We start from the raw sequence: 26,803 nt of genomic DNA, 5'->3' as shown, positions 1-26,803 counted from the left end.
AAGCTCACAACCCAGGCATGTGTCCTGACCGGGACTCGAACCGGTGACCTCCTGATTCATGGGTCGATGCTCAACCAATGGGCCACGCTGGCTGAGCTTATTATAGTTTTCTTAGAACATCTCTTGTATTTATGTAAGAATATCATTTTAATTTGCTTGATTATCTTGTCAGCTATCATAAATCTGATTTAATAGGTTCAAGGAAAGGACCCTTCAGTGGACATCACTCAGGACCTTGTAGATGAATCTGAAGAGGAGCGTTTTGATGATATGTCATCGCCAGGTTTAGAATTGCCATCTTGTGAATTAAGTCGTCTTGAGGAAATTGCAGAACTTGTGGCATCATCTTTACCTTCCCCCCTGCGTCGTGAAAAACTTGCACTAGCACTGGAAAATGAGGGTTATATTAAAAAGCTCTTAGAGCTTTTTCATGTATGTGAGGATTTGGAAAATATTGAAGGACTGCACCACTTGTATGAAATTATCAAAGGCATCTTCCTCTTGAATCGAACTGCTCTTTTCGAAGTTATGTTCTCTGAGGAATGTATAATGGATGTTATTGGATGCTTAGAATATGATCCTGCTTTATCACAACCACGAAAACACAGGGAGTTTCTAACAAAAACAGCCAAGTTTAAAGAAGTGATTCCCATATCAGATCCTGAGCTGAAACAAAAAATTCATCAGACATACAGAGTCCAGTATATACAAGATATGGTTCTACCTACCCCTTCAGTCTTTGAAGAAAATATGTTATCAACACTTCACTCCTTCATCTTTTTCAATAAGGTAGAGATTGTTGGTATGTTGCAGGTGAGTTTGATCATTTTTTTCCTACTTAAAACAATACCCATTGGATCAGTAACATTTAAACTTTTGTCTTCAGCAGAAATAATTTTGTGATCCTTTTAAATAACTAAGTTTTCTTTTAACAGTATGCCCAGTGTCAGGTCTGGTGTTTTAGGGTGCTTGTATCAGAATGGCCTAGGCTGCAATTTTCTGGATTCTGCACAAAATATGATTCAAAATCTCTGAGCTGGCCAGTAGTCTGCATTTGTAACACTCCTGAAACCAAAAAACCTCTCAATATCATATCCCATAGCATGTGAATTAGTCTACTCTAACTGAAATAGAAGTCTGCATGGTGGAAAGGTTTGTGAGTTGCATACTTCCCGTTTTTTGTTTCTTTGATGCCCATGATATTATAAGAATAACAGATAGGTGATATGACTTGAAAGATATATTATAAAGCCTTACCTGAGATCTACAAACAAAATAATTATTTGAAACCTGAATTTGTTAAATAAAAAAGGAGGCAAATAAATATCAGTAAAAGCTACTTGGTAGCACATGTTATAAATAAGGCAGCAAATTTAATTTTAACGAGTGTATCTTTTTAGACACTTGATGTATTTCCAGTGTCTTTGGCCTTTGTCACCCTTTAAAAAAAGGGACTTCAAATAGAAGTAATTTTACCAAAGCTACTTTTCTGGAACTAGTAATTATTCCAGTTCATGTTGACTAATTTGACATGTTTTCCATTCATTTAAAACGGACACAAATAATATAGGCAATATAGTCTGGTAAGTATACTAGTAATCTTCTATACAGTGTATTATAATTGACAGTGGAGGAGGAAGAAGGGTTTTCGTACCAATTTCCATGTGTTCTTTGATATAAAACTAGTTTTTGCTAGCTTCCTAGTAGAGCCTGTGTTCTGGTCCAGTTTTGATTCCTGGTTTCCTTGGCTAGTACTGAGTGCTGTGGGTCTTTTTCTTTAGCTCCACGTGGTTCTCATCTTGGTATGCAGTGATTTGTCCCTTCTGTGTTTTCTTGGTCTTTATACCTGTAAAATGCTAGTTTTACTTATTAAGTAATGAATAATTGCAGCTTGTTAGTGCTTCTTTGAAGAAGAGAATTTTACTCATTTTTGACAAGGAGTGATGGAGGTATAATTTAAAGCAGGTTTTTACCACCTTAAGTACACAATCATATCTCTTACCATTGACTACTCTACATAATGCTATTAAATGTTCTTATTCTTTCTACTTCTGTACCCCAAATGTAGCAGTTCAGAGAATCTTTTTTTAATTATTTGATTGCCTTTTGGTGGAATATATTATATCTGGGATACATCTTGAAATTGGATGTTATTTTAGCCTATTTGTACATTTTAGAAAAAGTAAAGGCGGGAGTAACCAAACTACTTCAATATCATAAAATGCTTCTTGAGCATCTAGAACAGGGAATATGGAGGTTATAATCTAGTGCAGCCGTGGGCAAACTACAGCCCGCGGGCCGGATCCGGCCCCGTTTGAAATGAATAAAACTAAAAAAAAAAAAAAAAGACCGTACCCTTTTATGTAATGATGTTTACTTTGAATTTATATTAGTTCACACAAACACTCCATCCATGCTTTTGTTCCGGCCCTCCGGTCCAGTTTAAGAACCCATTGTGGCCCTCGAGTCAAAAAGTTTGCCCACCCCTGATCTAGTGGGATATTATATATGTACATACATATACATATAGGTATCTATATATATATTTAGACTTAGGCATGTCTGTAGGGCTGAAGTAATGTTGAATTTACTTCTAGTCTGAGGTAGTATGGAATTAAAACAAAAATCTTTAAAATAGTGATGGAAAAAAATTAAATGGGCAATCAAGAAGGCTCTACTACTACCTATTGTGATTGGGCTTTGGTTAAATTTCTCAATCTCTCTCAGTTATAAAATAAGGAGGCAAGCTAATACCTGAGGTTCTTTCCAAGTTCTTACCCTATGAGAATGTATTTTGAATCCTTTTAAAAATTTAATGCATATTAACACATTTCGTACCGCTCAGGAGTTTTCTCGTGTTTCGCGTGCCATCTGTTAAGGACCACTCACGAGTGTTTTCGTTTTTCACGCCAATAGAAAAAGGAGCGAATCTAGATACTTATGTAAATTTTGTTTGGTCCCTCTTCATAGAGGAAAATGTTTTACGCAGTACCATTCGTTAAAAAAGTACTAGGAACTTTAATTGTTTAATTGTTTTTGTAAATAAAAATGTTACAGTTATTGAAAAACAACACCTAAAATGCATTATGATGATTTAAATAACATGCAGTTTGCCCAAAAACGTGCAGTCCCTGGTGGATGTCTTAGAGATTTCTATGCGGTACGCAATGTTAAATTGTGTATATGGCTATCTTCAAATAATAGATGTTTCTTTAAAAGCTCTGAATGTAGCCCTTTAAAAAATTGAGTCATTTCTGTGTCTTTAAACATCAAGGAAGCTTTATTTTCATTTTAATCGTTATTTGAGAGGTTGTAGAACCTTAATTTCTAAAGTTAAAATTACGAAACCTTATGAAAACCAGGGTCTATAAATATGACCCATACCTGCTTTTGTAAATAAAGTTTTATTTGAACACAGCACACTCATTTACATACTGTATGGCTGCATCCTACTATGACAACAGAGTTGAGTAGTTGAGGCAGAGACCATCTGGCCTGTAACAACAGAGTTGAGTTGTTGTGGCAGAGACCATATGGCCTGAAAAGTGTGAAATATTTAAAATGTGGCCCTTAAATAGACTTAGGAAATAGAGTGCTGCCAAAATATAAAGAACAATCTTTCTGTGTAAATCTCCAATTTATCCTTTAATAGTTTGGTTTTTCTTTCTCTCTTAAAAAAAATAGCATCATCAATACCTTCTTCCCTTTTTGCAGTTATTACAATTTGTATCTTTTATTATAGCATCTTGAAATTTTTTATTATACTTTTACCATTAAGTAGCATAATTTATCCTTGATTTCACAGGAAGATGAAAAATTTCTGACAGATTTGTTTGCACAACTAACAGATGAAGCAACAGATGAGGAAAAAAGACAAGAATTGGTAAGAACTTTGATATTATAGAGGACGTGAAACTAAAACAACTGATTTTTTTATATTCACTGATCCTTTTTCCTAATTTCAGGTTAACTTTTTAAAAGAATTTTGTGCGTTTTCCCAAACGCTACAACCTCAAAACAGAGATGCTTTTTTCAAGACTTTGTCAAACATGGGCATATTACCAGCTTTAGAAGTCATCCTTGTAAGTCTGTTTCTCCTTATATTTAATTACTATTATGTTTTTAATCCACGAAGGTAACATATGTAACATGCAAGTATTTAATTATAGCCAATATTTAATATTAGCTGTGTATTACACAGTATCCTATATAATAAAAGCCTAATATGCAAATTGTCCCCTCAGGTGGTCGTTTGACCACTCACTATGAAGTGCGCTAACCACCAGGGGGTGGCACGGAACATGGCTCTGGCAGCAGGTTCTCAGGTGCTGGTTGCCCGCGAGGAGCCCACCCTGCACCCATGCAGCCTCTTCCGGGTGAGCCAGGCCGTAGCTGCCGGGACCACAGGGGCTGGCCAAGCTCCCCATGGGTTCGCGCAGGAGCTGGTCTGCAAGGCCAGATGGCTTCTGTGCAGCACCACTGGGCGGCCCAGAGGCCCAAGCTGTGCCCTGGCTCACGGCATCCAGCTGCACTCACTGCATCTCCGCGTGGGGACTCGGGCACTGTGACTTAGGCCGAGGAGGGCGCGCGGGGACCCAGGTACTGCCCAGGGCCCAGAGGTCAGCTGGGACCTACCCTTCCACGACAGATGCTCGCGCTTTGATCGCCGGCCATGCCTAGAGACTGCGGACCTCTAGTTAAAAAGCTATAAAATTCCAGTGTTAGAGTTCTTACATAGTGCTGAAAGAATCCTTAGGAATTTTCCATCCTATATAATAAAACCCTAATATGCAAATCGACTGAACAGCGGAATGACCTGTCGCTGTGATGCGCACTGACCATGAGCAGGCAGACGCTCAATACAGGAGCTGCCCCCTGGTGGTCAGTGCACTCCCCCACTCAGCCAGAAGCCGGGCTCACAGCTGGTGACACTGGGCAGCAGTTGCGGGAGCCTCTCCCACCTCCGCTGCAGCGTTAAGGACCCCTTGGCGGACATTCCCCTGAGGGCTCCTGACTGTAGGGTGCAGGCTGGGCTGAGGGACCCCCCCCCCCTCCCCAGTGCACGAATGCTGTGCACCAGGCCTCTAGTATCTATAATAACAAAAGGGTAATATGCTCATTAGACTGGACGTCTTCCGGATGTCCTTCCTGTCGAAGCCAGGGCGGGAGGGAAGCCAGTCCGGTCTTGGGTGCCCGTGGGTGGCCGAAGGAGGGAAGCAGCCTGGGTCCAAGGTGCCTGCAGCGGCCAGAGGAAGAAAGCAGCCCGAGTACCTGTGGCGCCTGGAGGAGGGAAGTCTGGGTCCCGGGTGCTGGAGGAAAGACAGTGCCAGCAGCTGGGGGAAAGAAGGCCTACTCTTGCACGAATTTTTACTAGTTTTTAATAATGTGTTAACTTTGCAGCTTATTAGATGACATGTTAAAGTAGAAAAGTAAACAGGAATAAAGAAAGTATAACTTTATCCATGGAAAAGGGTTTTTATATGCAGAATTTCCTTTACCTCTTTTTTTTTTATTGCAGTGTTTTCTTATAATTTGTTAGGTTTTGAATTTATGTAGCCATACAAAAGTTCCATGTTTTTATAATATAGGAGAAATAAGTTCTTTTTATCTGCAGGGCATGGATGATACACAGGTGCGAAGTGCTGCTACTGATATATTCTCATACTTGGTTGAATATAATCCATCCATGGTACGAGAGTTTGTCATGCAGGAGGCACAACAGAATGATGATGTAAGTAAGAAGTTAACAGAGCAAAAAATAACCAACAAGGTAAATATTATTTGCACTAACAGTAACTGTACTTATTTAAGATTTAAATAGTTGATGTTTGGGAAAAGTGTAGCCATAATATCAATTGGCTTATTCTTCCCCTAAATCGGCGACTGTCTCAGTTTTAAAGTGTGTCTTACAGCAGTTATTTGTTAATGCTCAACTTAAATTTCTTTTTAAAATTTTTAGATTATTTATTAATTCTGAAGTTAACTTTCTGTAATGTTTAAATCATTTATCAATAAATTGTTATTCTGTATGTGGAATTAATAACTTTCCTAGGAAAACATTGACTTTGCTAGGGATTGAGTCTCAGAATCATCAAGAATGAAGAAATGAAGCACAGTTCCTTGGAAAGTATTTAGGGGCCTTTACCTAACCATAGGGAACAAGCTGTTGTCTTGTTCATACATACACACATTTTTTACTTACTAATAAACTAAGATTTTCTGCCCTCAACTTCTTTTTTTTTTTTTAATATATTTTATTGATTTTAGAGAGGAAGGGAGAGAGAGATAGAAACATCAATGATGAGAGAGAATCATTGATTGGTTGCCTCCTGCATGCCCCCTCCTGGGGATCAAGCCCACAACCCAGGCATGTGCCCTTGGCCGGAATCGAACCTGGGACCCTTCAGTCCACATGCCAACCCTCTATTCATTGAGCCAAAGCAGCTAGGGCACGCCCTCACCTTCCTAAGGAGTGGGGTGAGAGTAGGGCACATCCTCTTAGGCTGGAATTGTGTGGATCTTTTTCTCTTACCATAGTTTTACAAAAAGAGAAAATAAACTTTTACTTTTAAAAAGATCCTAATTAATGTGTTGTGATGTCAAAATGAAGTAGACTGTAACTTCTATATTTAAGGTTGTTGTTTTTTAATTACCATTTTCTTTTATAAAATAGACCTATCTTGAAAGCCAAAATATCTGCATTAAAATAAAGGCTATTCTTATTGGTCCTGTAACCCACTAGTTGAAGATACATTAATGTAGTTTACTCAAATGCAGTAGGTCTCTTGATTCCTAGTCTTAATCATCATTTCCATATACTGTCTGCATTTTCTTTTTGTCTATCCTACCATTGCATATATAGGCAAGAGCAGGGATTTTCTCATTGAATCCTTCTCAATTTTTATTTACTCCTTGTGCCAGGAACACCAGTCATAGTGACATTTGGAGTCTATAGAATACATTTATTCGCCTGTGTTTTCCTTTAAATATTATAATCTTGTTTCCCCGATTTCAGACATTCAGGTACCAACTAATTTTTTTCTTAAAGTGGAAACTTTATATTGTTTCCATAAATGGAATATAGATGTAGATATCATTTGCCATGAATAGAAGGAATCCCATAAAAATGCAGTGAAAGTAGAACAATGTTAAAAATTTTAGCTAAATATTCTTACTGTTAAAGCTATGAACCCAAGGCCCATTTGCCTTCTTCAGGAAGGATATTTTGTTATCAAAAGGTATAAAGATTATTAGTACCAAATTGAAACTTTGTTTTTGCTTTAATCAGAGGGATTTACAGATACTAGAAAAGGAAAGAAACTTTAATTTTGGTAGTATTTAGTGTAATGTGCCTGTGCCACATTTTAGGGAAACACTGCCATATACCTGTTAAGTCAGTCAATCATTTCATTTTGTTTGAGGTTAACAAGATTGCTAGAGCTAGCTATAATGCTGTAGTATGTCATAGCATTTGCTTTTTCCATTCCCCCATAATAAGTGATCCTTATTGTATTTTTCTCACCAGGATATTTTGCTCATCAACCTCATTATAGAACATATGATTTGTGATACAGACCCTGAACTTGGAGGAGCAGTCCAACTTATGGGCCTGCTTCGAACTTTAGTTGACCCAGAGAACATGTTAGCTACTTCCAATGTAAGCCACGGGTGTTTTTCTGTTTATCATACTAGTATAATGATTATTGCTGATAGTAACCAATGCAGTTAAAGTTCATGGAAGTGTTTTTGGTTCCTTAGAAAACAGAAAAGACTGAATTTCTGGGTTTCTTCTACAAACACTGTATGCATGTCCTCACTGCTCCTTTACTGGCAAATACCACGGAAGACAAACCTAGCAAAGGTAAGATAATGCAGATTGGTAGTTCTTGAATTCTGAAACTCATGGTGTTAACATAGAGGTCTAATGTATTTTCAGAAGAGGTGTTCAAAGTAAAATTTCTTTAAAGTGTTATAATCAGAGATCAAAGAAAATAAGAATTGCTTTCGGATTTTTAAATTTTATTTTAATGGGAGGACGCGGAGGGATTTATTGTTCCATTTATTTACCAGTATGCCCTCATGGGTTGATTTTTGTCCCCGATGAATCCACAACCTTGATGTATTGTGACAATGCTCTAACCAACTCTAGCTATCTGGCCAGGGCGCCTTCAGAATTTTAAAACAATTTTTTGTTGGCAGTATTTGTTTTTAGTTTGCATTTATATAGGTGAAATAAATAGAAGTAGCTATGAGAAAATTCATTTTAAGTTATTTATACTTGAGATGTGTAGTAGAGCAAAGCTTGTACTCAATATTAAGCTGTTTATATTTGCATTGAGGATGAATCAAAACATGATTATTTATTACTTCTGCATTTTATTCCTTTTGCTTTTAGCTTGTCTGTTTAATTTAGAAAGTAGTTTTAGGGTCTTCATTGGGAAATTCCTTATTGAAGCTTTCCGAATAACTATATTATTTTGTCATATGAATTATCAGTATAGAATATTTTAACTTACAGCACTGCTTAGAAAATAAATGTTAAATTTACTTTTAATGACTTTGGAATCAAGTCTTGGAAACAAGATATACTCATTTCTCCTACCTACTTTATTCCTGTTAGGTAAAGCTTGAGGCTTTTTTCCAGACTCAGATGTTTTATTCATCAAACATTTATTGAGAACCCATTGCATGGAAGGCATGTGCTATAATCCTTAGGGGCTTAATGGGAGAATTGAAAAAATTAGTAAAATACATTCAGAGGCTTACTGCCTGGTGAGGAAGATACACCAATCATGGTAATTCAGTATGGATTCATTATGTATAGTAAAGGAGGCACAGAACACACTTCATTCATAGGAGTAGAGAGAATAATTCCACCAAAGACTAGATGTGTCTGGCAGAACCTATGCTATGCTGAGGGGTGTGTTAAAGACGTGGTAGAGCATTCTTGCACTTGGAATAAAGCAGATGTAGTACATTTGTATCCCATCTCTGCTTTACTAACTGTTCAGACGTGGGTCTTGTAAAACTAATTCCTCATAGAGTTATTTAGATGAAGAAAAAATGTAAAGCGTCATTCTTAGTACATGGTAGGCATTCAGTGAATGTTAGTTTCCTTTTCCTTAACTTTAAAATATTTAGGTTAATAGAAGGAATTTTACTTGATTTGAATTTTGGTTCTTATATTTGGGGAGAAAAAGAAAATTATCCATTAAATATAAATTGTGTTTTGTTTATTTTAGATGATTTTCAGACTGCCCAGTTGTTGGCACTTGTATTGGAATTGTTAACGTTTTGTGTGGAGCATCATACCTACCACATAAAGAACTACATAATTAATAAGGACATCCTCCGGAGAGTGCTAGTGCTCATGGCCTCGAAGCATGCTTTCTTGGCATTATGTAAGTGTTGCTTCTGGTAGAATTACTTATCTATATACTATCATGTTGTTGGTATTTTTAGGTCTCATTGCCTAAGAATTGATGACTGATTTCAGGTCAGAAGAGCTAATGCTAAGCTACACCGATTATGTATTTGTGCCACATTTTGAGCAGCTGATTGTCCTGACTTTATTCTTTCTCGTTAGTATCCAGCAAAGGGTTAAAGTATATCTGTAAAGTATATTGCCGTAGAGTGTTACATTCCATCATTAAGATGGCACCTGAGATCATTTTAACTCAGTTACTATTTTTTAACCTTAGATTGCATTACTAATTACAAATTAGGCATTCTTCTTGTTAGACTTGTCTCAAATGAAATCATGAAGAAACATTTTCATAATTTGGAAAATTTATACCTAATAGAACTGAGTTCACAAAGCACAGCCTCTCTCAAGTTACAGAATGCCTAGCACAGATGTCTACAGATGGTCCATTTTTTAATTCCACAAATGATTTTTCTCCAGCTTTATTGACATTGTGTTACCTCAGATATTTTAGAGCAGGGTGGTAGTTGTGGTGAAATCTGGCCTGTGGTCTATTTTTATGCAACTGGCAAACTGAAAAATGGTTTTTATGTTTTTAAAGGGTTGTTTAAAAAAGGTGAGAGACCATATGACCAACCATACGTGGCTCACAAAGCTTAGAGTATGTACTGCGTACACTTTTATAGAATGGTTTGTCAACTCTTTTAGAGTAACAGATAGTCTTTTAACAAGGTTGTTTATGGTTACACAGTTCTCAAAAATTGACTTTCACTGTGTTCTTAAGACCCTACTTTATTGAAATAAAAAACATTTTTTCTATATTGGGAATAGGTTAATCCATTCTTGATCATATAGCAGCCAGCCTTCTTTGGTTAAGTTGGTAGACCAATTTTAGGGGTACCCTAGTGACTCATTAAGAGACATCTGCTGGTAACTAACTTATGCTTTTGGTTGTTTATAGGTAAGTTTGGTTGTTTTGTTGTTATTGTTTAAAGGCATCATAGTCATACACTAATTAGGAACCTGAATATATATACCCGTTTTTGCTCGTTTTGGTTTACATCATTTAACATTTTTTTCCTTGACTTTTAAAAACATCCTTAAATTATAAAAACATTATATAAGACTGCTTCTGGTGTTGATTTGTTTTATCAACATTTTATCTTTTATCTATTAGAAATAGGTTTCCTTCTAAAAAATTCATTTAATTTTCTATCAGGATAACAGTTGTTACACTTGACAGTTTTTCAGGCCTGTGTACACATTGCAGTATGTACTGAGAATACGTCTGGACAGAGTATATTTTTCATTTTTCAGATATTTAAGTACAACTACTTTCTGCTAATTACCCAGAATCTTTGATAATACTTTAGTGATCATTTTTTCCAGCCAGAAGTAATAGTATTGGTGGTATTAACCTAGACTGCTAAGGGCAGCAAAAAAATAAATTAATTATTTTGGTTCCATCCTGCTTTTGCATATGTTCATGAGCTTTATTAGCACATGTGAAAGAGGGTTTTTAATGTGCATTTTCCTTGTATACCTATCACAGCAAAAGTGAGCCCCAAGACCAAGTTGAGAGGGAGTTTATAATGAATGCTTCTTTGAATTATGTCCACCATAGAAGGTTTTGTTTGAAGGTGGGAAAGGGAGTTTGTGAGCCGGTGGGACGGAATGGAACATCTGAATAAAAACGTTAATCAGTTTATTTCAATAAATTTAATAAAAATAAATACTACCATATTTCATTGATTCTAAGGCAGCGGTCGCCAGTCTTTCGGACCACATGGACCACTGGTTGGTGACTGCTGCTCCAAAGGTTTTCTTCAACCAGCGGTCACCAACTTTTCAGACCTTGCGGACCATCAGTGGTCCACGGTTGGCGACCGTTGCCCTAAGGTATATATTTGTATGCATTTATCATTTCTCAATTCAAGGTAAGTCTTCACAGTTAATGGCATGATCTGTAGTCCTGTTTGTTCATTTTGTTTTCCTAGTAGTAGAAAAGATAAAGAGTTTGCAATCAGTGGCATCTTCGATTTGAAGAAGTACTTGGAATTATAAAAATGAAGATGATTTTGACCTGTACTCAGGAGATGGCCTATAAAAGTCAAAACACATCATCACAAGCACTATATTGTGATGTGTTTAGATGTGTAGTGGGTTTAGATGTTTAGTGGAAATGGTTTATTCTACATGAATAAGGCAGATCAAGGAAATTTTGAAAGAGTTCAGTTGAATTTCTATTAATCATGGGGCGAGTGTGGCATTCTTATTTGAACACGCTGTTAAGATGTGCAAATGTGGAAAAGTGGTGTGTGAGTGTTTGGGGGTGGGTAGAACACAAGTCCCATAGGAGAGTGGCAGGAAAGATCTCTTCAGTTCTCCATCTCATTTGGCTTGCAGTATTGCAAAGAAAATGTCTCATCATTTAATGAGAACTCTGAAGAGAATCATTACAAATTAATGGAAGTTTATCTTTTAGGAAATTCAAGCATGCCAGATAAATCTTAGTTATGTTTTATTATTAATATTTTCCAAATGAAGTTATCATTAATCCTAACCCTCAAATTAGTCTCAGTGTGGCTGTCTTCCCAGTACTGAGAATATAAGTAGCTTCTAAAAGAAGATGCCTGTTAGTAGTAATGAGCTCTTTAGGACTGGCTTTGCAGTATATACGAGTTTTTATCAAGGATTTCGAGAAGAACTAAATATAATTTGAGATGATTTAAGGTATTTTTGGTTTTCTGAGAAAGGAGTACATTAAAATACTAGGTATAGTTTTGTAAGGGAGGGTTTTGTAAGTAAATTTAGATACATACTTGTAAGGACAAAATATAAATGGTTAAATGTAAACAATTTGGGGACTTGGGGAACTTCATTTTTTATATCTGCTGCTGCTTAATTAGTATACTTTTATCATATTTAAAGACAACTAATCAAGTTTGTAGCTGAGACCAGCAATCCTTTCAAATATAGGTTAGAGATATGTACACACACACACACTAGTAATAGCAGTCTTATTTCTTGGCCTTTTCAGGATTCTTGGATCTTACATTATAGCCTTCTAGCTCATATTTTTATGTTGTCTGTATTTTTGTAGAAAACATGAAAATCTGTAAGAGGAATGAGGTAATTTTGTTCGAGGTGCTTTTATTCAGCTATCATTTAATTACATAGGAGGCATAAAGTCTCAAACTTATTACATGAAATCTCATGTTCTATAAGGTAAAGATGGATTACTTGTTTTAGAGATGATTGAAACTAAGCACAAAAGATCCCTGGCTTGTTAATAATGAAGGCTAGAGGTGTGAGTGGAAGTAGAGTGCACTTTACATTGAAAATCCTATGGTTATGTCAATTTGACATATCCCAAAAGCCTTCTCTCATACTCCGTTGAGCAACTTGACTTCTCAGAACTCGGGTAAATTTTTGAAAGCATTTTTTTTTTTTTTTTTTTTTTTATCCAACAGCAAAAAATAGTGGTTGGATATTCTTGATGCAGGTTCTTTTTGGGGAAAGGTTTGAGTGGAAACAATACAAGTTTTGATAAAAATAAATGAGGGCAAATGGAAATGAGCAGAACAAAAAGATCTTAGAACTACCTTCTATCTATATCAGCAGTTTCTGAACAGAACTGCTCTTGAGGAAATGGTGGTGCTCTCTGCATACATACCCTTAGTCTTAGTGAATTCTAGGAAGGGAGCTACTTTGCACTTAACCTAGGAACTGCATGCAGACCACAGGGTTCAGCTAGTGTGTGTTATGGTAGGACACAAGTCTCCACAAAGCCTGCAAAGTTAGAGCACCAATTCTTAGTAGCTCTTGCCTTAATTACTAAAAGCTTAAAATTTGGCCTTAGTAGCATGAGCTCTAAAGTGTTGACTTTTATTCTCACAAATGGAACTGCCTCACTAAGTTCATTTGTCTAGTAATAAAAGAAAAACCAAACTCTAAAACCATTGTTTTGGGAAAATAAACCCTTGTTCTGGTTTGACTTAAAACACAGAAAGATGCCTCTTATTGTATAAAATGTCTTATTTCACCATGCTTATGTATTTGAAAATAGTCATTAGTTTAAAAAATAAAATGCAATTGCTATTATATAAACTATTTTGAAATTCCCTGCCCAGAGTGTCTCTTTAGAAAGAAACACTCTTAAAGTTGGATTGTTAAGGCAGTTTATAATCAACTGTACCTGATTGGGCATTCACTTGTGCACCTCTTTTCTGCCAACGAAAGAAAAATTGAGCTGCTTTACTCCTCTGCCTTCCCACCCAGAAACCGTGTCAGCATGGTTGCCTGGCTACCTGCTCATGAAGGACTTGATTAATAACAAATTGGCAGTTTAACGAGCCACTTCCATGATCTCCAAAGAAACCAAAATACAAACACAATATTTAATCTTGCCAACCGAAGACGATGTGACTGCATGAAGTGAGTATGCTTTTTTGAACTGTTTACAGTAACTGGGGCATTAACTTACTGATAATTCCATTTAGGTAAAGAGGGCTTTGTTGAAGTCTAGCTGTCTGCGTATATTTGGATCTTGACGAATGGTGACTTAACTCCCCATACCTCAAGATGTAAATATACCTTTTAATCTGTAAGTTAAAGCCTAATTAATTGTAAAAAAGGAAAACTATGAAAAAAATTTAAAAAGCATACTCGCTGCAATAAGCATAGAGGACCACATTTTAAAAATAACATCCTCTAAATTTATTTTAAAATATAGGAAGGCAAATTTTGGGTCATGCAGATTTTTGTGGTTTATAGCATTTCTCCAAGCACGTCCACAAATAAACCAATGCAACCATGTGTTCTGATGCAAAATAATAAAGTGTCCAAAAGTAATGGTCAAATTATACCAGTGGATTGCCCTAATAAAACAATGGTTTTTCTGTTGTTTTGACGGTATATATAAACGGATATATTTAGATTCTCATCTTAAGTAGTATGATAGGTTAATTCATTCATTAGCCCTATCTTAGTTCCTATGTCAGCTGTAAAGTACATTTTGGTCATTAGTAACTTCCAGAATTTTTCTGGCTCTCTAAGACTTGTGTTCTATGATGACACACACTACTCTTAGAATACATTTTTCTGATAACCCTTTTGTAATCCTTATCTTTAGGTTCATACTTCTGGAAGCAGTAACATCACTGCACGAAGAATTATATTTATTAGACAGATTTTTTTGTGTGTGAGTCTAAAATATGGAAGTGTGGTATATAATTTGAATAATGCCTCTTCATTTCAGGTGCTCTTCGTTTTAAGAGAAAGATTATTGGATTAAAAGATGAGTTTTACAACCGCTACATAATGAAAAGCTTTTTGTTTGAACCAGTAGTCAAAGCATTTCTCAACAATGGATCCCGCTACAATCTGATGAACTCTGCCATAATAGAGATGTTTGAATTTATTAGAGTGGTAGGTTCTGTACTTTATTAGTTAGGTTTTGGTTTTAATTATTGAGGAACTTTAATCTGCATTATTGGTACTTTGGCTTGAGTTATTGTATTTGAAGATAATTTTTTAAAAGAAAACGTGTGTTACCAAAAGCTTGTGAGAGAGAGTCAATTCAAACTAATATTCAAAATAATCTCTCTCAGCAGCTATGATTCCATTTTGTAGGATAGTTTGAAAACTGCTTTAATACTGTCAGGGTAATCATTTTAAGAAAGTAACATTACAGTTGATAACTATTTAGATGTCTTTTTGTTTAGCTTTCTTGACTTTCTCCCACATATATCTTTTTTACTTCTTTTCTAAACTTTTTTATCTATTTTTTAATATGTTTTTATTGATTTTAGAGCAAGAAAGGAATGGAAAGGGAGAGAGAGAAATATCGATTGGCTGCCTCCTGCATGCTCCCTACTGGGGACCGAGGCCGCAACTTGGGCATGTGCCCTGACCAGGAATTGAACTGGCAACCTTTTGGTGCATGGGACGATGCTCAGCCAACTGAGCCACACTGGCCATGGCTCTCCCATATATTTCTAAAGGGCAATTTCATAACAAACTCTTCTTGGTTCTTTAATAATATATTAGGTTAGTGCTTTTCAAATATTGGTGTGTGTTAGAGTTATCTGTGGCATGCTTTTTAAAAAATTATGGTAAAGTGTATACGTAATATAAAATTTGCCATTTTAACCATTTCTAAGTATATAATTCAGTGGCATTAAGTGTGTTCACATTGTTGCACAACCATTACCACCATCCACCTCCAACACTTTAGGATGATTTAAAATCTGCCCAGATGGTATCTGGGCATTTACTTTGGAAAGACCCACAGATAATGCTGAGGTACACCAAAAACTGGGGACTACTGAAGGACCCAGTATGGTATGCCCATTTTTATTGTTTGATGATCTCTAAGATAGTATAATAATTTTATGAAGTCAGACTATTTTGGGTGCGTTTGTCAGTTCATGACAAGGAAGTCATATCTTTCTAAAATAGCATTTCATCTCATTTTTTATTATAATTCTTTTTTATAGGAAGATATAAAATCATTGACTGCTCATGTTATTGAAAATTACTGGAAAGCACTGGAAGATGTAGATTATGTACAGACATTTAAAGGATTAAAATTGAGATTTGAACAACAAAGAGAAAGGCAAGATAATCCCAAACTTGACAGGTAAGTTACCCCGTATTTGAACCTGTTCATTCAGTGACAAGTTGTAGGGCAGTGACTCTTGTATTGCTTGTATTTTGCTTGTTTGGCTTGGCAGAGGAGGAGGAAACAGCAGCTAGTGACTAGAAGTGGTAGGGTTCTGTACAATGGTCAGTGTAAGTGTTTCCCTGAAGATGTAGGTGGATTTGATCTGTGGGCTCTTCCTCAAGCATATATCAAGCTAGATAATGAAAAAGAAAAGAATGCCACTTACGTGGCATTGAAGCTTCATGTGTCCAAACAAATCAAAATATTATCTTACTTGCTTTGAATTACAAAGTATTTTTTTTTACAAAGTATTTTTAAGAACTCTTGTACATTTTCCTAAATACCTGAATTCACATACTCATGCTATATTTTAAAATCCATAAATTATGACTTGTTAATTCCTAATGTTAAGTTTAGTAACTGATCTGTAGTAGTACAATTTTGATTATAGGAAGTTTGATTCCACTAGTTAATACTAGATAGATATGGCAGTGTGTTTCTAAATTACATGTCAGGTAAAATCTCTTTTTGTCAGTCTTTAGTGTATAAATCTGTTTTATCCCATTTATTAAGACTGTATCTGATTCAGCCCTGACCAGTTTGGCTCGGTGGTTAGAGCACACCTGTGGGCTGAAGAGTCCCAGGTTCCATTCCGGTCAAAGGCATGTACCTTGGTTGCGGGCACATCCCCAGTAGGGGCGTGCAGGAGGCAGCTGATGGATGTTTCTCTCTCTCTTCCTCTCTGTAAAAATTCAATAAAATATATTAAAAAAAAAAAAAAGACTGTATCTAATTCAGAACAATACTTGAAGAATATCTAGTGAAGTCTTTATGAGTCTGTTTACTCTATCTTCTCTTTACTCATAGTATGCGGTCCATTTTGAGGAATCATAGATACCGAAGAGATGCCAGAACACTCGAAGATGAAGAGGAGATGTGGTTCAACGCAGATGAAGATGATATGGAAGATGGAGAAGCTGTAGTGTCTCCATCTGACAAAGCTAAAAATGATGATGATATTATGGATCCAATAAGTAAATTCATGGAAAGGAAGAAATGTATGTTGAAAATATGAACAAGGAGAAATGAAGTCTTTCTCACCTTACGTTTATTCTTATTTTGTGACTGTATGATTAGTATCTGATTTGTATGTATGACAACATAAATTTTAAAGATGTTGCTTATAAGAGTGTGAATTAATAGTTCTGTTGTGAAAGCATAAACTAAATTTTTTTAATTTTACTTAAGGAGAAAATTATCAGAAAGGGTAGAAACACTAAATATGATACTAAAGGTTTCATTCCTTATCAGTAATAAAAATTCAGTAGTTATGATGTTTAGTACTTTGCTAAGTAAGTTTTGTTCAGAGATTGATCTTCAGTGTTTCTCCCTAGCAGAGGAGTAAACTGTGTTCTAGTGTCTCCTCATTTGGGGGGTTTTTAAAGATGAGTATGTTTGACAACTATTGACAACATTCTTATTTTTAGTAAAAGAAAGTGAGGAAAAGGAGGTACTTCTGAAAACAAATCTTTCCGGCCGGCAAAGCCCAAGTTTCAAGCTTTCCCTCTCTAGTGGGACAAAGACTAACCTCACCAGCCAGTCACCCGCAACGAACCTGCCTGGATCCCCAGGGTCGCCTGGATCCCCAGGATCTCCTGGATCTCCTGGATCCGTCCCTAAAAATACATCTCAGACGGCAGCTATTACTACCAAGGTACACTTTTGACTCCCAGGCCTATCTAATTTAAGCTTTCTCAACAATAATTTTTGTGACAGTTAACTGTCTTTTGGAACTGATTTAAATTTGTGAACTACAGAATCATTCTCCTATCATCACTTGAACTAACTTACGTTTTTTGTGACCAATATAGGAGTCTGAATATATTCTAATTTTCGTTATTTGCATCTTAGAATCTCAAGTTCAGATTTGTATGTGTCACAACATTTACAGGAATTTAAAAGTTATGTTTTTTTTTATTTTAAATTTTTAAATACTTTTATTGATTTCAGAGAGGAATGGAGAGGGAGAGAGAGAGAAACAATGATTAGAGAGAGTCATTGATCAGCTGCCTCCTGCACACCCCACACTAGGGATTGAGCCCGCAACCCAGGCATGTGCCCTGACCGGCAATCGAACCCTTAACTACTCCTGGTTCATAGGTCGATGTTCAACCACTGAGCCAGGCCAGCTGGGCTTAAGTTATTTTTTTTATCAATTTTCCCAATTAATACCAAGATAAAGACTTTGTGGGGAAAAGATAATCTAAATATCTAGACACGTCTGACTTTATTTTGCCAAGCAAGTTTATAAAAAGGAGTAAACCATCTATTAGTAACATTTCATTTAAAAAACAGATCAAAATTTTGACACCAAAAATGTAGGAAAGAGATTCTCAGAATGAAAATCAATTCATTGGGCTGCTTTATGCTGCTCTGGATTAGCATAACAGACTAGCATTTGGGATTCATTGATCTAAATCAGAAATATAATGCCCATCAACACATGATCATTCCTCTGATGTGAGCAGGGACCCCTTGGCTAAAAGTGAATGTGAGAAATGCTGAGATGAAGAGAAAGGCTCCAGGCAAGAGCTGTTTGAATCTCACCACCCACCCTCCTAAATAAAGTGAACTACAGTGGTTTCTGGGCGTGAGCAGGTCTCTGGGAAGTCCAGATGAAATGATGGGGAGGGGACAGGGCTGAATCACTTTCCTGATGTTTGATGTTTGTGTGCCCTCATTTCTAGTGGTCTGTTTAATCTTTTGTAGATATTTTGATATACTATATAAACTTTGCTTAAAAAATTTTAATGCATTGTTAATCTTAACATTTTAAATTTAGTCATTTATGTTTTTATCTCCTGGGTGATCTACTAGGATTATAAACTACTAAATTTATGTTTTACTCTGGAAAATTTAGGAAATATATAAAAATAATGAATTTTCAGTTATATATAATCTCACTACCCAGAAATAACCACGGTTGTATTGAGATGGGGTGGGGTTCTATATCCTTTACCCAAACTTAAAACATGTTGAAAATACGGTGTTTTCTTTAAATAATCCTTGTTTTTGAACAGGGAGGCCTCGTGGGTCTGGTAGATTATCCTGATGATGATGAGGATGATGACGAGGATGAAGACAAGGAAGACATGCTACCATTGTCAAAGAAAGCAAAGTTTGAGTCATAATAATGGCAACTGCCTACAATCAGTACCTGTTGAAAAAACTGGTTCTTCTACCCCTATCCCCTACAAAATTCACAGCAAAGCAGTGGTCTCTTGTGAATGACTGACAGATCAGCCTCGCACACTTGACCTCTGCTCATCAAGTGCCAATTCAAAGGAGCAGAAGGAGGGGATATTACACGTTAGGGGAAAGACCTAAGCCTTGAGCTCTCCAGCTTGGACCACACATTGCCCTTTTCTCAGGGAAGGAAATGGAAACATAAAGCCAACAGGGCAGGGGTTTTGTAAGTGGAACTCTGGATTGACTGGTCAGTTGCTACAATCAGAATATGCTTTGTCGGACCATGTTTGGGACTCGGAAGAATAGGCTTTTCAGCCATAATTCTTCACTAGTTAAGAATGCCAGCAGTTTCTTTATCTAAAGAGACCTGCCTTTAAAACCATACATTCTGAACATTTTAGTCAAGCTACAACAGGTTTGGAAAACCTATGGGGGAGGGGTGAATATAAAATTTCCTCTTTTTTATCTGTTCCCTTTGCCCTTCGAACTGCAGATTTTTTAAAAGTGGGGATTTGTCCCTACTTGATTAAAGATTGAGTGGAATTCTAGATGTGGTCATTTGTGTCATAATTTTTTTGTTTCATTTTGTTTTTTGATTTTTTGCTCCCCTGAGTGTATGCTTAGTTGAGTATATATATTTGGGACCATTAAAACTTTTTTTGATGTAATATAACCTAACGTTGTGCTGGTACCTGTTTTACCATGTGTAATTTTTGTTCTACATCACAGTTCTTAATTTGTTTAGAGTTTTATGAAAGATGGTATAGTTTTTATTGACAAAAGCAAAGTAATCTTACAACTATGTGCATACAAAAGCAATACTATTTTGTGACTAAATATTTTATATTAAAATTTACATCAGCAACTGTCTTGAGAATTCAGGGAAATAGAGTGGAATTTAAACTTTCAACAGTTTTGTTAAACCTAGAACAGTGACATTAGTATTCCAAAGAGATTCTGAAACTTCATATCTTGGGAAAATGACGGTACATTAAATAAAAATTGAGGATGGATGATTTAAAAATTAACATTTGACTTTTGAATAATAAAAAGAAAAGTGAAGAGTAATAGAAATTGTATTAGTTGTATGTTTCTTTTATTTTTTTAAATTACTCCCTTTGGAATACCAGTTGGAGTTGATGGTGGTGGTTCCTAAATTAATACCTGGCCAGAGGACCATCAGCTAGTACCTTTTAAAACAGTTTTTTTTTTTAAATAGGTTTTTTCCTTGTCTTAGGTGTGCTAAAATGAAAAATCTCAATTCCGCATACCCTCACTTTGAAGATTTTAGAATTTACTGAAGAATATATTGGCAAAAGTGAGTAAAAATTCATATCCAGGAAAGGATACTGTTTTAATTAAGCACTGTGTGCTTCTAAGCTTTTCGTTTGCTTTGGTCTTTAGTAAATTCTAATTTGTGGTACCAAAAATAAGGTTATATTGAATAGTTGGGTGGAAATCCAGAAAGCAACATTTGTTACACTCGAGGAGAGTTTTGTTTTTAGCTAATTGAAACTTTGAGTGTATAATTAAATAGAAGAGTTTAAGTGTATTTCACTACAGTATAGGGCTACTTCTGAGTCACAAGTTCTGGCTATTAATAATTGAAATTTATCCACTTATCTTGCAAATAAAGATAAGAAAAACGTAATAGGATCTAAGTTAATTATATCATGTGCCATGTGAAATGAAAGTACCATGTGAAATGTTTTGCTTTAAGCATACAGTTTATTGTTTATGTTTGTTTATTTAAGAACTTAGTTTTTAATTTCTGGTATCTCTCTTTTTGTATTTTTATGACAACATATTGAATGCTGCAATAGCTTATCAGCTCTGGTGGCATCATGTAGGTATTGTAAAAATCCCAGGCACGATGTCTTTCTTGAACAGAAATTAGTTAACTTTGCATCTGTTTTGTTAATCCTCATCCAGGCTGTTTGTTCCTATTGATTTTTAGAGAGAGTGGAAGGGAGGTGGGGTGGAAATTGGTTGTGCCCTGACTGGGGCCAGGATCTAACCTGCAACCAAGGTAAGTGTCCTTGAATAAGAATTGAACCCAAGACCCTTCACTGCTCAGGTCAACACTCTAATCACTGAGCAACACCCGCCAAGGCTAAACATACAGTTTAAATACACCTTTCTGACTCCTGGAATATTACTTGCCTTCATATTCTGAGCGTTCTTGGTTTTGCCTTCATCAATTATGGTGTCCTATATTTTTTAAAAAGATACCATTGGCCTTGGACATTTAAGAGATGCCCTTTAATTGATGGATTGTTTTGTTTCTTTAGTGATTATGGTTACTGAAGCAGAAACTTAACACAAGTTGCTATAATAGGAAAAGTGAGGTCTAAAATAGCTTGTCATTTCATTGAGAAAGACTGTTAGCAATAAATTAGCAAAAAGACTGTTAGCTAGAAATACAACACTTGAATTGCCATAGTTCCATCTGACTCAAAAGTCCATGCTCTTAAGCATAGATAATGTCGTGGTAATTGATATAAATATAATGATGTGAATAGATTATTTTCCATTTCAGTGGTACTGGTTCTTTTGCTCATTTGTAATGCTTAAAATAAAAAAAAAAAAACTCAGAGTGATTACCTAACGATTTCTGAGGACACATTTATAATTGCTGCAGGAAACACCTTGACATCCTGAATTGTCCAGAAATGCTACCCGGGCATTTTTTTTTTTTTGGGACAGGAAGAAGCCTGATGGTTTTTCCCTGTCTGATTGTATTCAGATCCTGCACTTTGTCCCCAGGAACTCCAATTTGCAAGTTAGTTTTTGTGAATTTGGCAATGGGAGGCATAGAGCAGGGGTTAATATTCTTCCTGGTTCTGTTCTAAATTGATTTAAGCAACAGTCTATTTAGAACAGCAAGTTTAAACTGGAAGATTTCTTGAAGTAGAAAACTTCAAATTGTCTACAATTTCTAGTATTTACCATAAAAAACTTTGTTTAGAATTTTGGAGGGAAACGGGACCATCAAAATTCTTATATATGCCCGGCCTGTGTTCCTCAGTGGTTGAGCATAGACCAGGGGTGGGCAAACTTTTTGACTCGAGGGCCACAATGGGTTCTTAAACTGGACCGGAGGGCCGGAACAAAAGCATGGATGGAGTGTTTGTGTGAACTAATATAAATTCAAAGTAAACATCATTACATAAAAGGGTACCGTCTTTTTTTTTTTTAGTTTTATTCATTTCAAACGGGCCAGATCCGGCCTGCGGGCCGTAGTTTGCCCACAGCTGGCATAGACCTAGGAACCAAAAAGTTGCTGGTTCGATTCCCAGTCCAGGGCACATGCCTGGGTTGCAGGCTCAGTCTCCAGTAGAGGTATGTGTAGGAGGCAGCCGATGGATGATGTTCCTGTCTAAGTGTTTCTCCTCCCTCTGTCTCTAAAAATAAAATTTAAAAAACATGAAAAAATTCTTACAAGGTCATATTTGTCATGACATTTCGAGCAAGAGGATTATTAAAAAGTTTTAAGGGATGGGTTATTGTCTACCAGTATACTGGGACATTGAGTCGCATGAGGCAATGGGGCAATCATCTCTGATCCAATGCTAAATCACTGATTTTTCTCTGCTTGGCCTTAATGCTTCTTGACTCTTTATAATGAAACTGTTAGCCTTCAGAGATAAATGTCTTAACTACTGGAGTCAGATGTCTTGTTCCTTAAAATAGCTCTGATTAGAGACAACTTTCCTTGACTTTTTGCTCTTCTAGGTAAGTTATTCCATGGGCTCAGTGAATAGTGATTTCTTCAACGTGTTGTTAAATGGGTTTTTGTTTCGCTTCTTTCTATTCCCACTATCCCAAAAAACTGCCTGGTGTAGGTCATACCCTACCTGCCAATTCAGTGGACACCTTTCCATCCTTGTATTACTTGATACTTTTACAGCATGTACTGCTATCTCCTTGATCTCTTTCTCTTGGCTTCTATTGCACCATGTGCTTTAACATTCATGACTTTCTTTTCATGGCCCCCTTTATCCCTTCAATGCTAGGATTCACTAAGATTGCACCTTGGGTACCCATCCCAATCACTAGCCAGGCCACATTGCTTGTATATCCCTGACCCAGTCATGCTATGCCCTAAAAGACTACCTTAACTTAGGTTCCCTTCTCAATGCTTTTCTTGCCTTACCTGCTGATGAAATCATATTCACCTTCCAATGTTCAGAAATGTTCCCTGACACTCCACTTCTTCCTTGAAGGAAGGGTATGTTACAGCCTTTCAACTATGTATTCATAGTATCTGGTATGACACAAGCCCACAGATGGGTCTCCAAATGTTTACTGGATGAATGATCAAAAGACTGAATAACATGCACACAGAATATATAGACTGGGAAAGTCTTTTAGCTGATGCCCCAGCACAGTCAAAGTTTGATTAAGACCTGGCCCAATGGCTCCGTAGGTTGGAGCTCCCGTACACCAAAAGGCTGTTTCAGTTCCCCGTCAGGGCGCATACTTAGGTTGTGTGTTGGGTCCCAGGTTGGGGCGCATATGGGAGGCAACCAGTTGGTGTCTCTCACATTGATATTTCTCCCTTCTCTAAAATCAATAAACATATATCCTCAGGTGAAAATTAAAATTTAAAAGTGATTCATATTTTAATTGGATTTATGGAGTGATAACTGGTTAACAAAACAGATTTCAGGTGCACAACTCTACACCACATCCATCTGTATATACCCTGTATTCCACACCTAGCTGATTCATTTTTGACCATAAAGTTCCCTCTGGTGGATATAAAGTAGGGGTCCTCAAAACTTTTTAAACCGGGGGCCAGTTCACTGTCCCTCAGACCGTTGGAGGGCCGGACTATAGTTTAAAAAAAGAACTATGAACAAATTCCTATGCACACTGCACATATCTTATTTTGAAGTAAAAAAAAAACGGGAACAAATACAATATTTGTATTTGCACGTGGCCCACGGGCCGTAGTTTGAGGACCCCTGATATAAAGGGAGGACTTGAGATTTCTGCCCTTTATACCACTGTGTTTTAAGCTAGTAGCATGAACAGAGGGTATTTTAGGTTCAGAAAATTACCTTGACTCATTTCAACAACTGCAGTTCTTAAGCCTTCCTGGTCTATTCATCCTGGGTTCCAACGCCTCTTACTCCGCTGGTCATAGTCTTACAGATAAGTACAGACCCTTTTATCACTGGACCTAGCCATGAGCTATAGGTTTCACAGACCACTTATCTTTGGTCTGATGTTTGCAAATCTCACGCTCTTCAATGTTAAATGCTACAACATGGGTGAACCTTGAGGACATTAGGCTAAATTAAGCCATTCACAAAAAGATAAATACTAAATGTTTCCACTTATATGAGGTATTATAGTCAAAATCAAAAAGAAAAAGTAGAATGGGGGGGGGGGGCGGGGAGAGTGTTGCCAGGGGCTGGAGAATGGGAGTTAATAGGTACTAGAAGCCCGGTGAACAAAAATTTGTGCACTGGTGGTGGGGGTGTCGGGGGTGTGCCTCAGCCCGGCCTGTGTCCTCTCGCAGTCTGGGACCCCCTCGGGGGATGTCCACCTGCTGGCTTAGGCCTGCTCCCCAGGGGATTGGGCCTAAGATGACAATCAGACATCCCTCTGGCAGCCCTTGAGGGATGTCCACTTGCCAGCAGGGAGCAGGCCTAAGCTGCAGTTGGACATCCTTAGCACTGCTAAGGAGGCGGGAGAGGTTTCCACCACCACCACCACTGTACTGGCAGCCGTCAACCTGGCTTGTGGCTGAGCAGAGCTCCCACTGTGGGAGCGCACTGACCACCAGGGGGCAGCTCCTGCATTGAGCGTCTGTCCCCTGGTGGTCAGTGTGTGTCATAGTGACCAGTCATTCCCAGTCATTGTGCTGTTAGGGTCAGTTTGCATATTACCCTTTTATTATATAGGATGGAGGCCTGGTGCATGGGTGGGGGCCGGCTGGTTTGCCCTGAAGGGTGTCCCAGGTCAGGGTGGGTTCCCGCTGAGGTGCCTGGCCAGACTGGGTGAGGGGCTGATGGCTGTTTGCAGGCTGGCCACAGCCCCCAACCACTCAAGCTCCCAGTGGAGGCTGGCTGGAAGCAGGTATCTGGGATTTATCTTACATAGTTGAAATTTTGTTGCCTTGAGCAGAGGCCACAGCCGGCCAGGGCAGGCGGGAAGCTAGGCTTCCTCCATTGCCGGGGCAACCAAGCCTCCTGCTTGCTCCAGCCCCATGGCTGCCTGTCGCCATCTTGGTTGGGTTAATTTGCATACAGCCACTCTGATTGGCTGGTGGGCGTGGCTTGGACGTAGCAGAGGTACAGTCAATTTGCATGTTTCTCTTATTAGAGTTTTATTTACATGCTAAAATGGGGATGATGACTGCACAATAATGTGAATGTATTTAATATCAATGAACTGTACTCTTCAAAATGGCTGATGGTAAATTTTATGTATTTTAACAAAATTATAAAAGTAATATATGCTCATAACAAAAAAATACAAGGACACATTAACAAATAGTCATTCCTCCCTCAACTTGTACAAATAATTTAAGCTTCTATCACATAACATAGAGATGCCATTAGCTTACACTGTTAAGCCAACATTTTCTGAGAGGGGTAAACATTCCTTTATCAGAATTAAGATCAAAATTACAATACTGCTTCTGTTTAGGAGGCAACGTATGAAGCAGAAAAATTTTATTTTATGCAGAGGTGGACGGGGTAGGGGGGATGGAGGGCCACTGCTTAGTGATTAGTATATGATCTGTGTGTTCCCTAAAGTGTATGTCCTAACTGGATAGAGATTTAGGAGGAAATAATTCTTATTAAAGTAGTGGTAGAACATGGAGAAGATGAGAAAGATGATTATAAACCCTTTTACTAGTACATGCATCACCTTCAACCTCAAAATTATAAAATTATATAGGGAAAATGTTCTTATTCTGATTTTAGGGATTAAGTGACTTTTAAGAGGTAACTTGTCGCTCTGGTTGGTATGACTCAGTTGAGCGTCAACCTGTGCACCAGGAGGTTGCTGGTTCAATTCCAGGTCAGTTCATGTGCCTGGGTTTCCGGCTCCATGCCTGGTAGGGAGTGTGCAGGAGGCAGCCAATCAGTGTTTCTCATTGATGTTTCTCTCTCTCTCCCTTCCTCTATCAAAGAACTTGTCCTGCTCATCCAGCTATTCGAAACCTTCCAACACATGGGCACCATTCAGTTTACAGAACGAAGTAAAGAATGCTGAGTCAGCTCCTTCTGAATGTGAGGTAGGATCTCCAGCCAATGAACTGCTGAAACACCAGTGATCATGAACCAAGACACAGTAGCTATCTGCCCCCAAAACAAATTCCTGACCTGGCTACAGCCTAGGGACTGTCAACTAGGGACAAATTCTCTCCCCACGGTGGGAAGTCTCACCACTGGTAGAAAGCTTTTGTCCTGTGTATGTATGATGGTGAAATAAAAAACTTT

General features: G+C 37.3%; 1 protein-coding gene across 7 annotated transcripts in view; it reads left to right on the top strand.

Annotated features, from left to right (window-relative positions):
* The window catches only part of PPP4R3A (protein phosphatase 4 regulatory subunit 3A), a 43,662-nt gene extending 16,859 nt beyond the window's left edge, over positions 1-26,803 (top strand). For 2 of the 7 annotated variants that reach the window (XM_059687680.1, XM_059687720.1), the window contains 12 exons: positions 196-813; positions 3,806-3,883; positions 3,966-4,082; positions 5,615-5,770; positions 7,526-7,657; positions 7,759-7,861; positions 9,243-9,401; positions 14,685-14,854; positions 15,925-16,067; positions 16,959-17,149; positions 17,579-17,805; positions 26,494-26,803. In XM_059687680.1, coding sequence (XP_059543663.1) covers positions 196-813; positions 3,806-3,883; positions 3,966-4,082; positions 5,615-5,770; positions 7,526-7,657; positions 7,759-7,861; positions 9,243-9,401; positions 14,685-14,854; positions 15,925-16,067; positions 16,959-17,149; positions 17,579-17,805; positions 26,494-26,637 — 2,238 coding nt within the window. In that variant the 3' untranslated portion in view covers positions 26,638-26,803. Of the gene's footprint in view, positions 1-172; positions 814-3,805; positions 3,884-3,965; positions 4,083-5,614; positions 5,771-7,525; positions 7,658-7,758; positions 7,862-9,242; positions 9,402-14,684; positions 14,855-15,924; positions 16,068-16,958; positions 17,150-17,578; positions 17,806-19,171; positions 19,889-26,284; positions 26,382-26,493 lie in introns of those variants that run through there. The other 5 variants (XR_009451863.1, XM_059687697.1, XM_059687728.1 and 2 more) reach the window with 5 other exon arrangements.

This window comes from Myotis daubentonii, chromosome 1 (genome assembly GCF_963259705.1).
Source record: "Myotis daubentonii chromosome 1, mMyoDau2.1, whole genome shotgun sequence".
NCBI classification, from domain to species: Eukaryota; Metazoa; Chordata; class Mammalia; order Chiroptera; family Vespertilionidae; genus Myotis; species Myotis daubentonii.
Note: the sequence above shows the minus strand (reverse complement) of the source record. Positions and strands in the feature narration are given on the sequence as shown.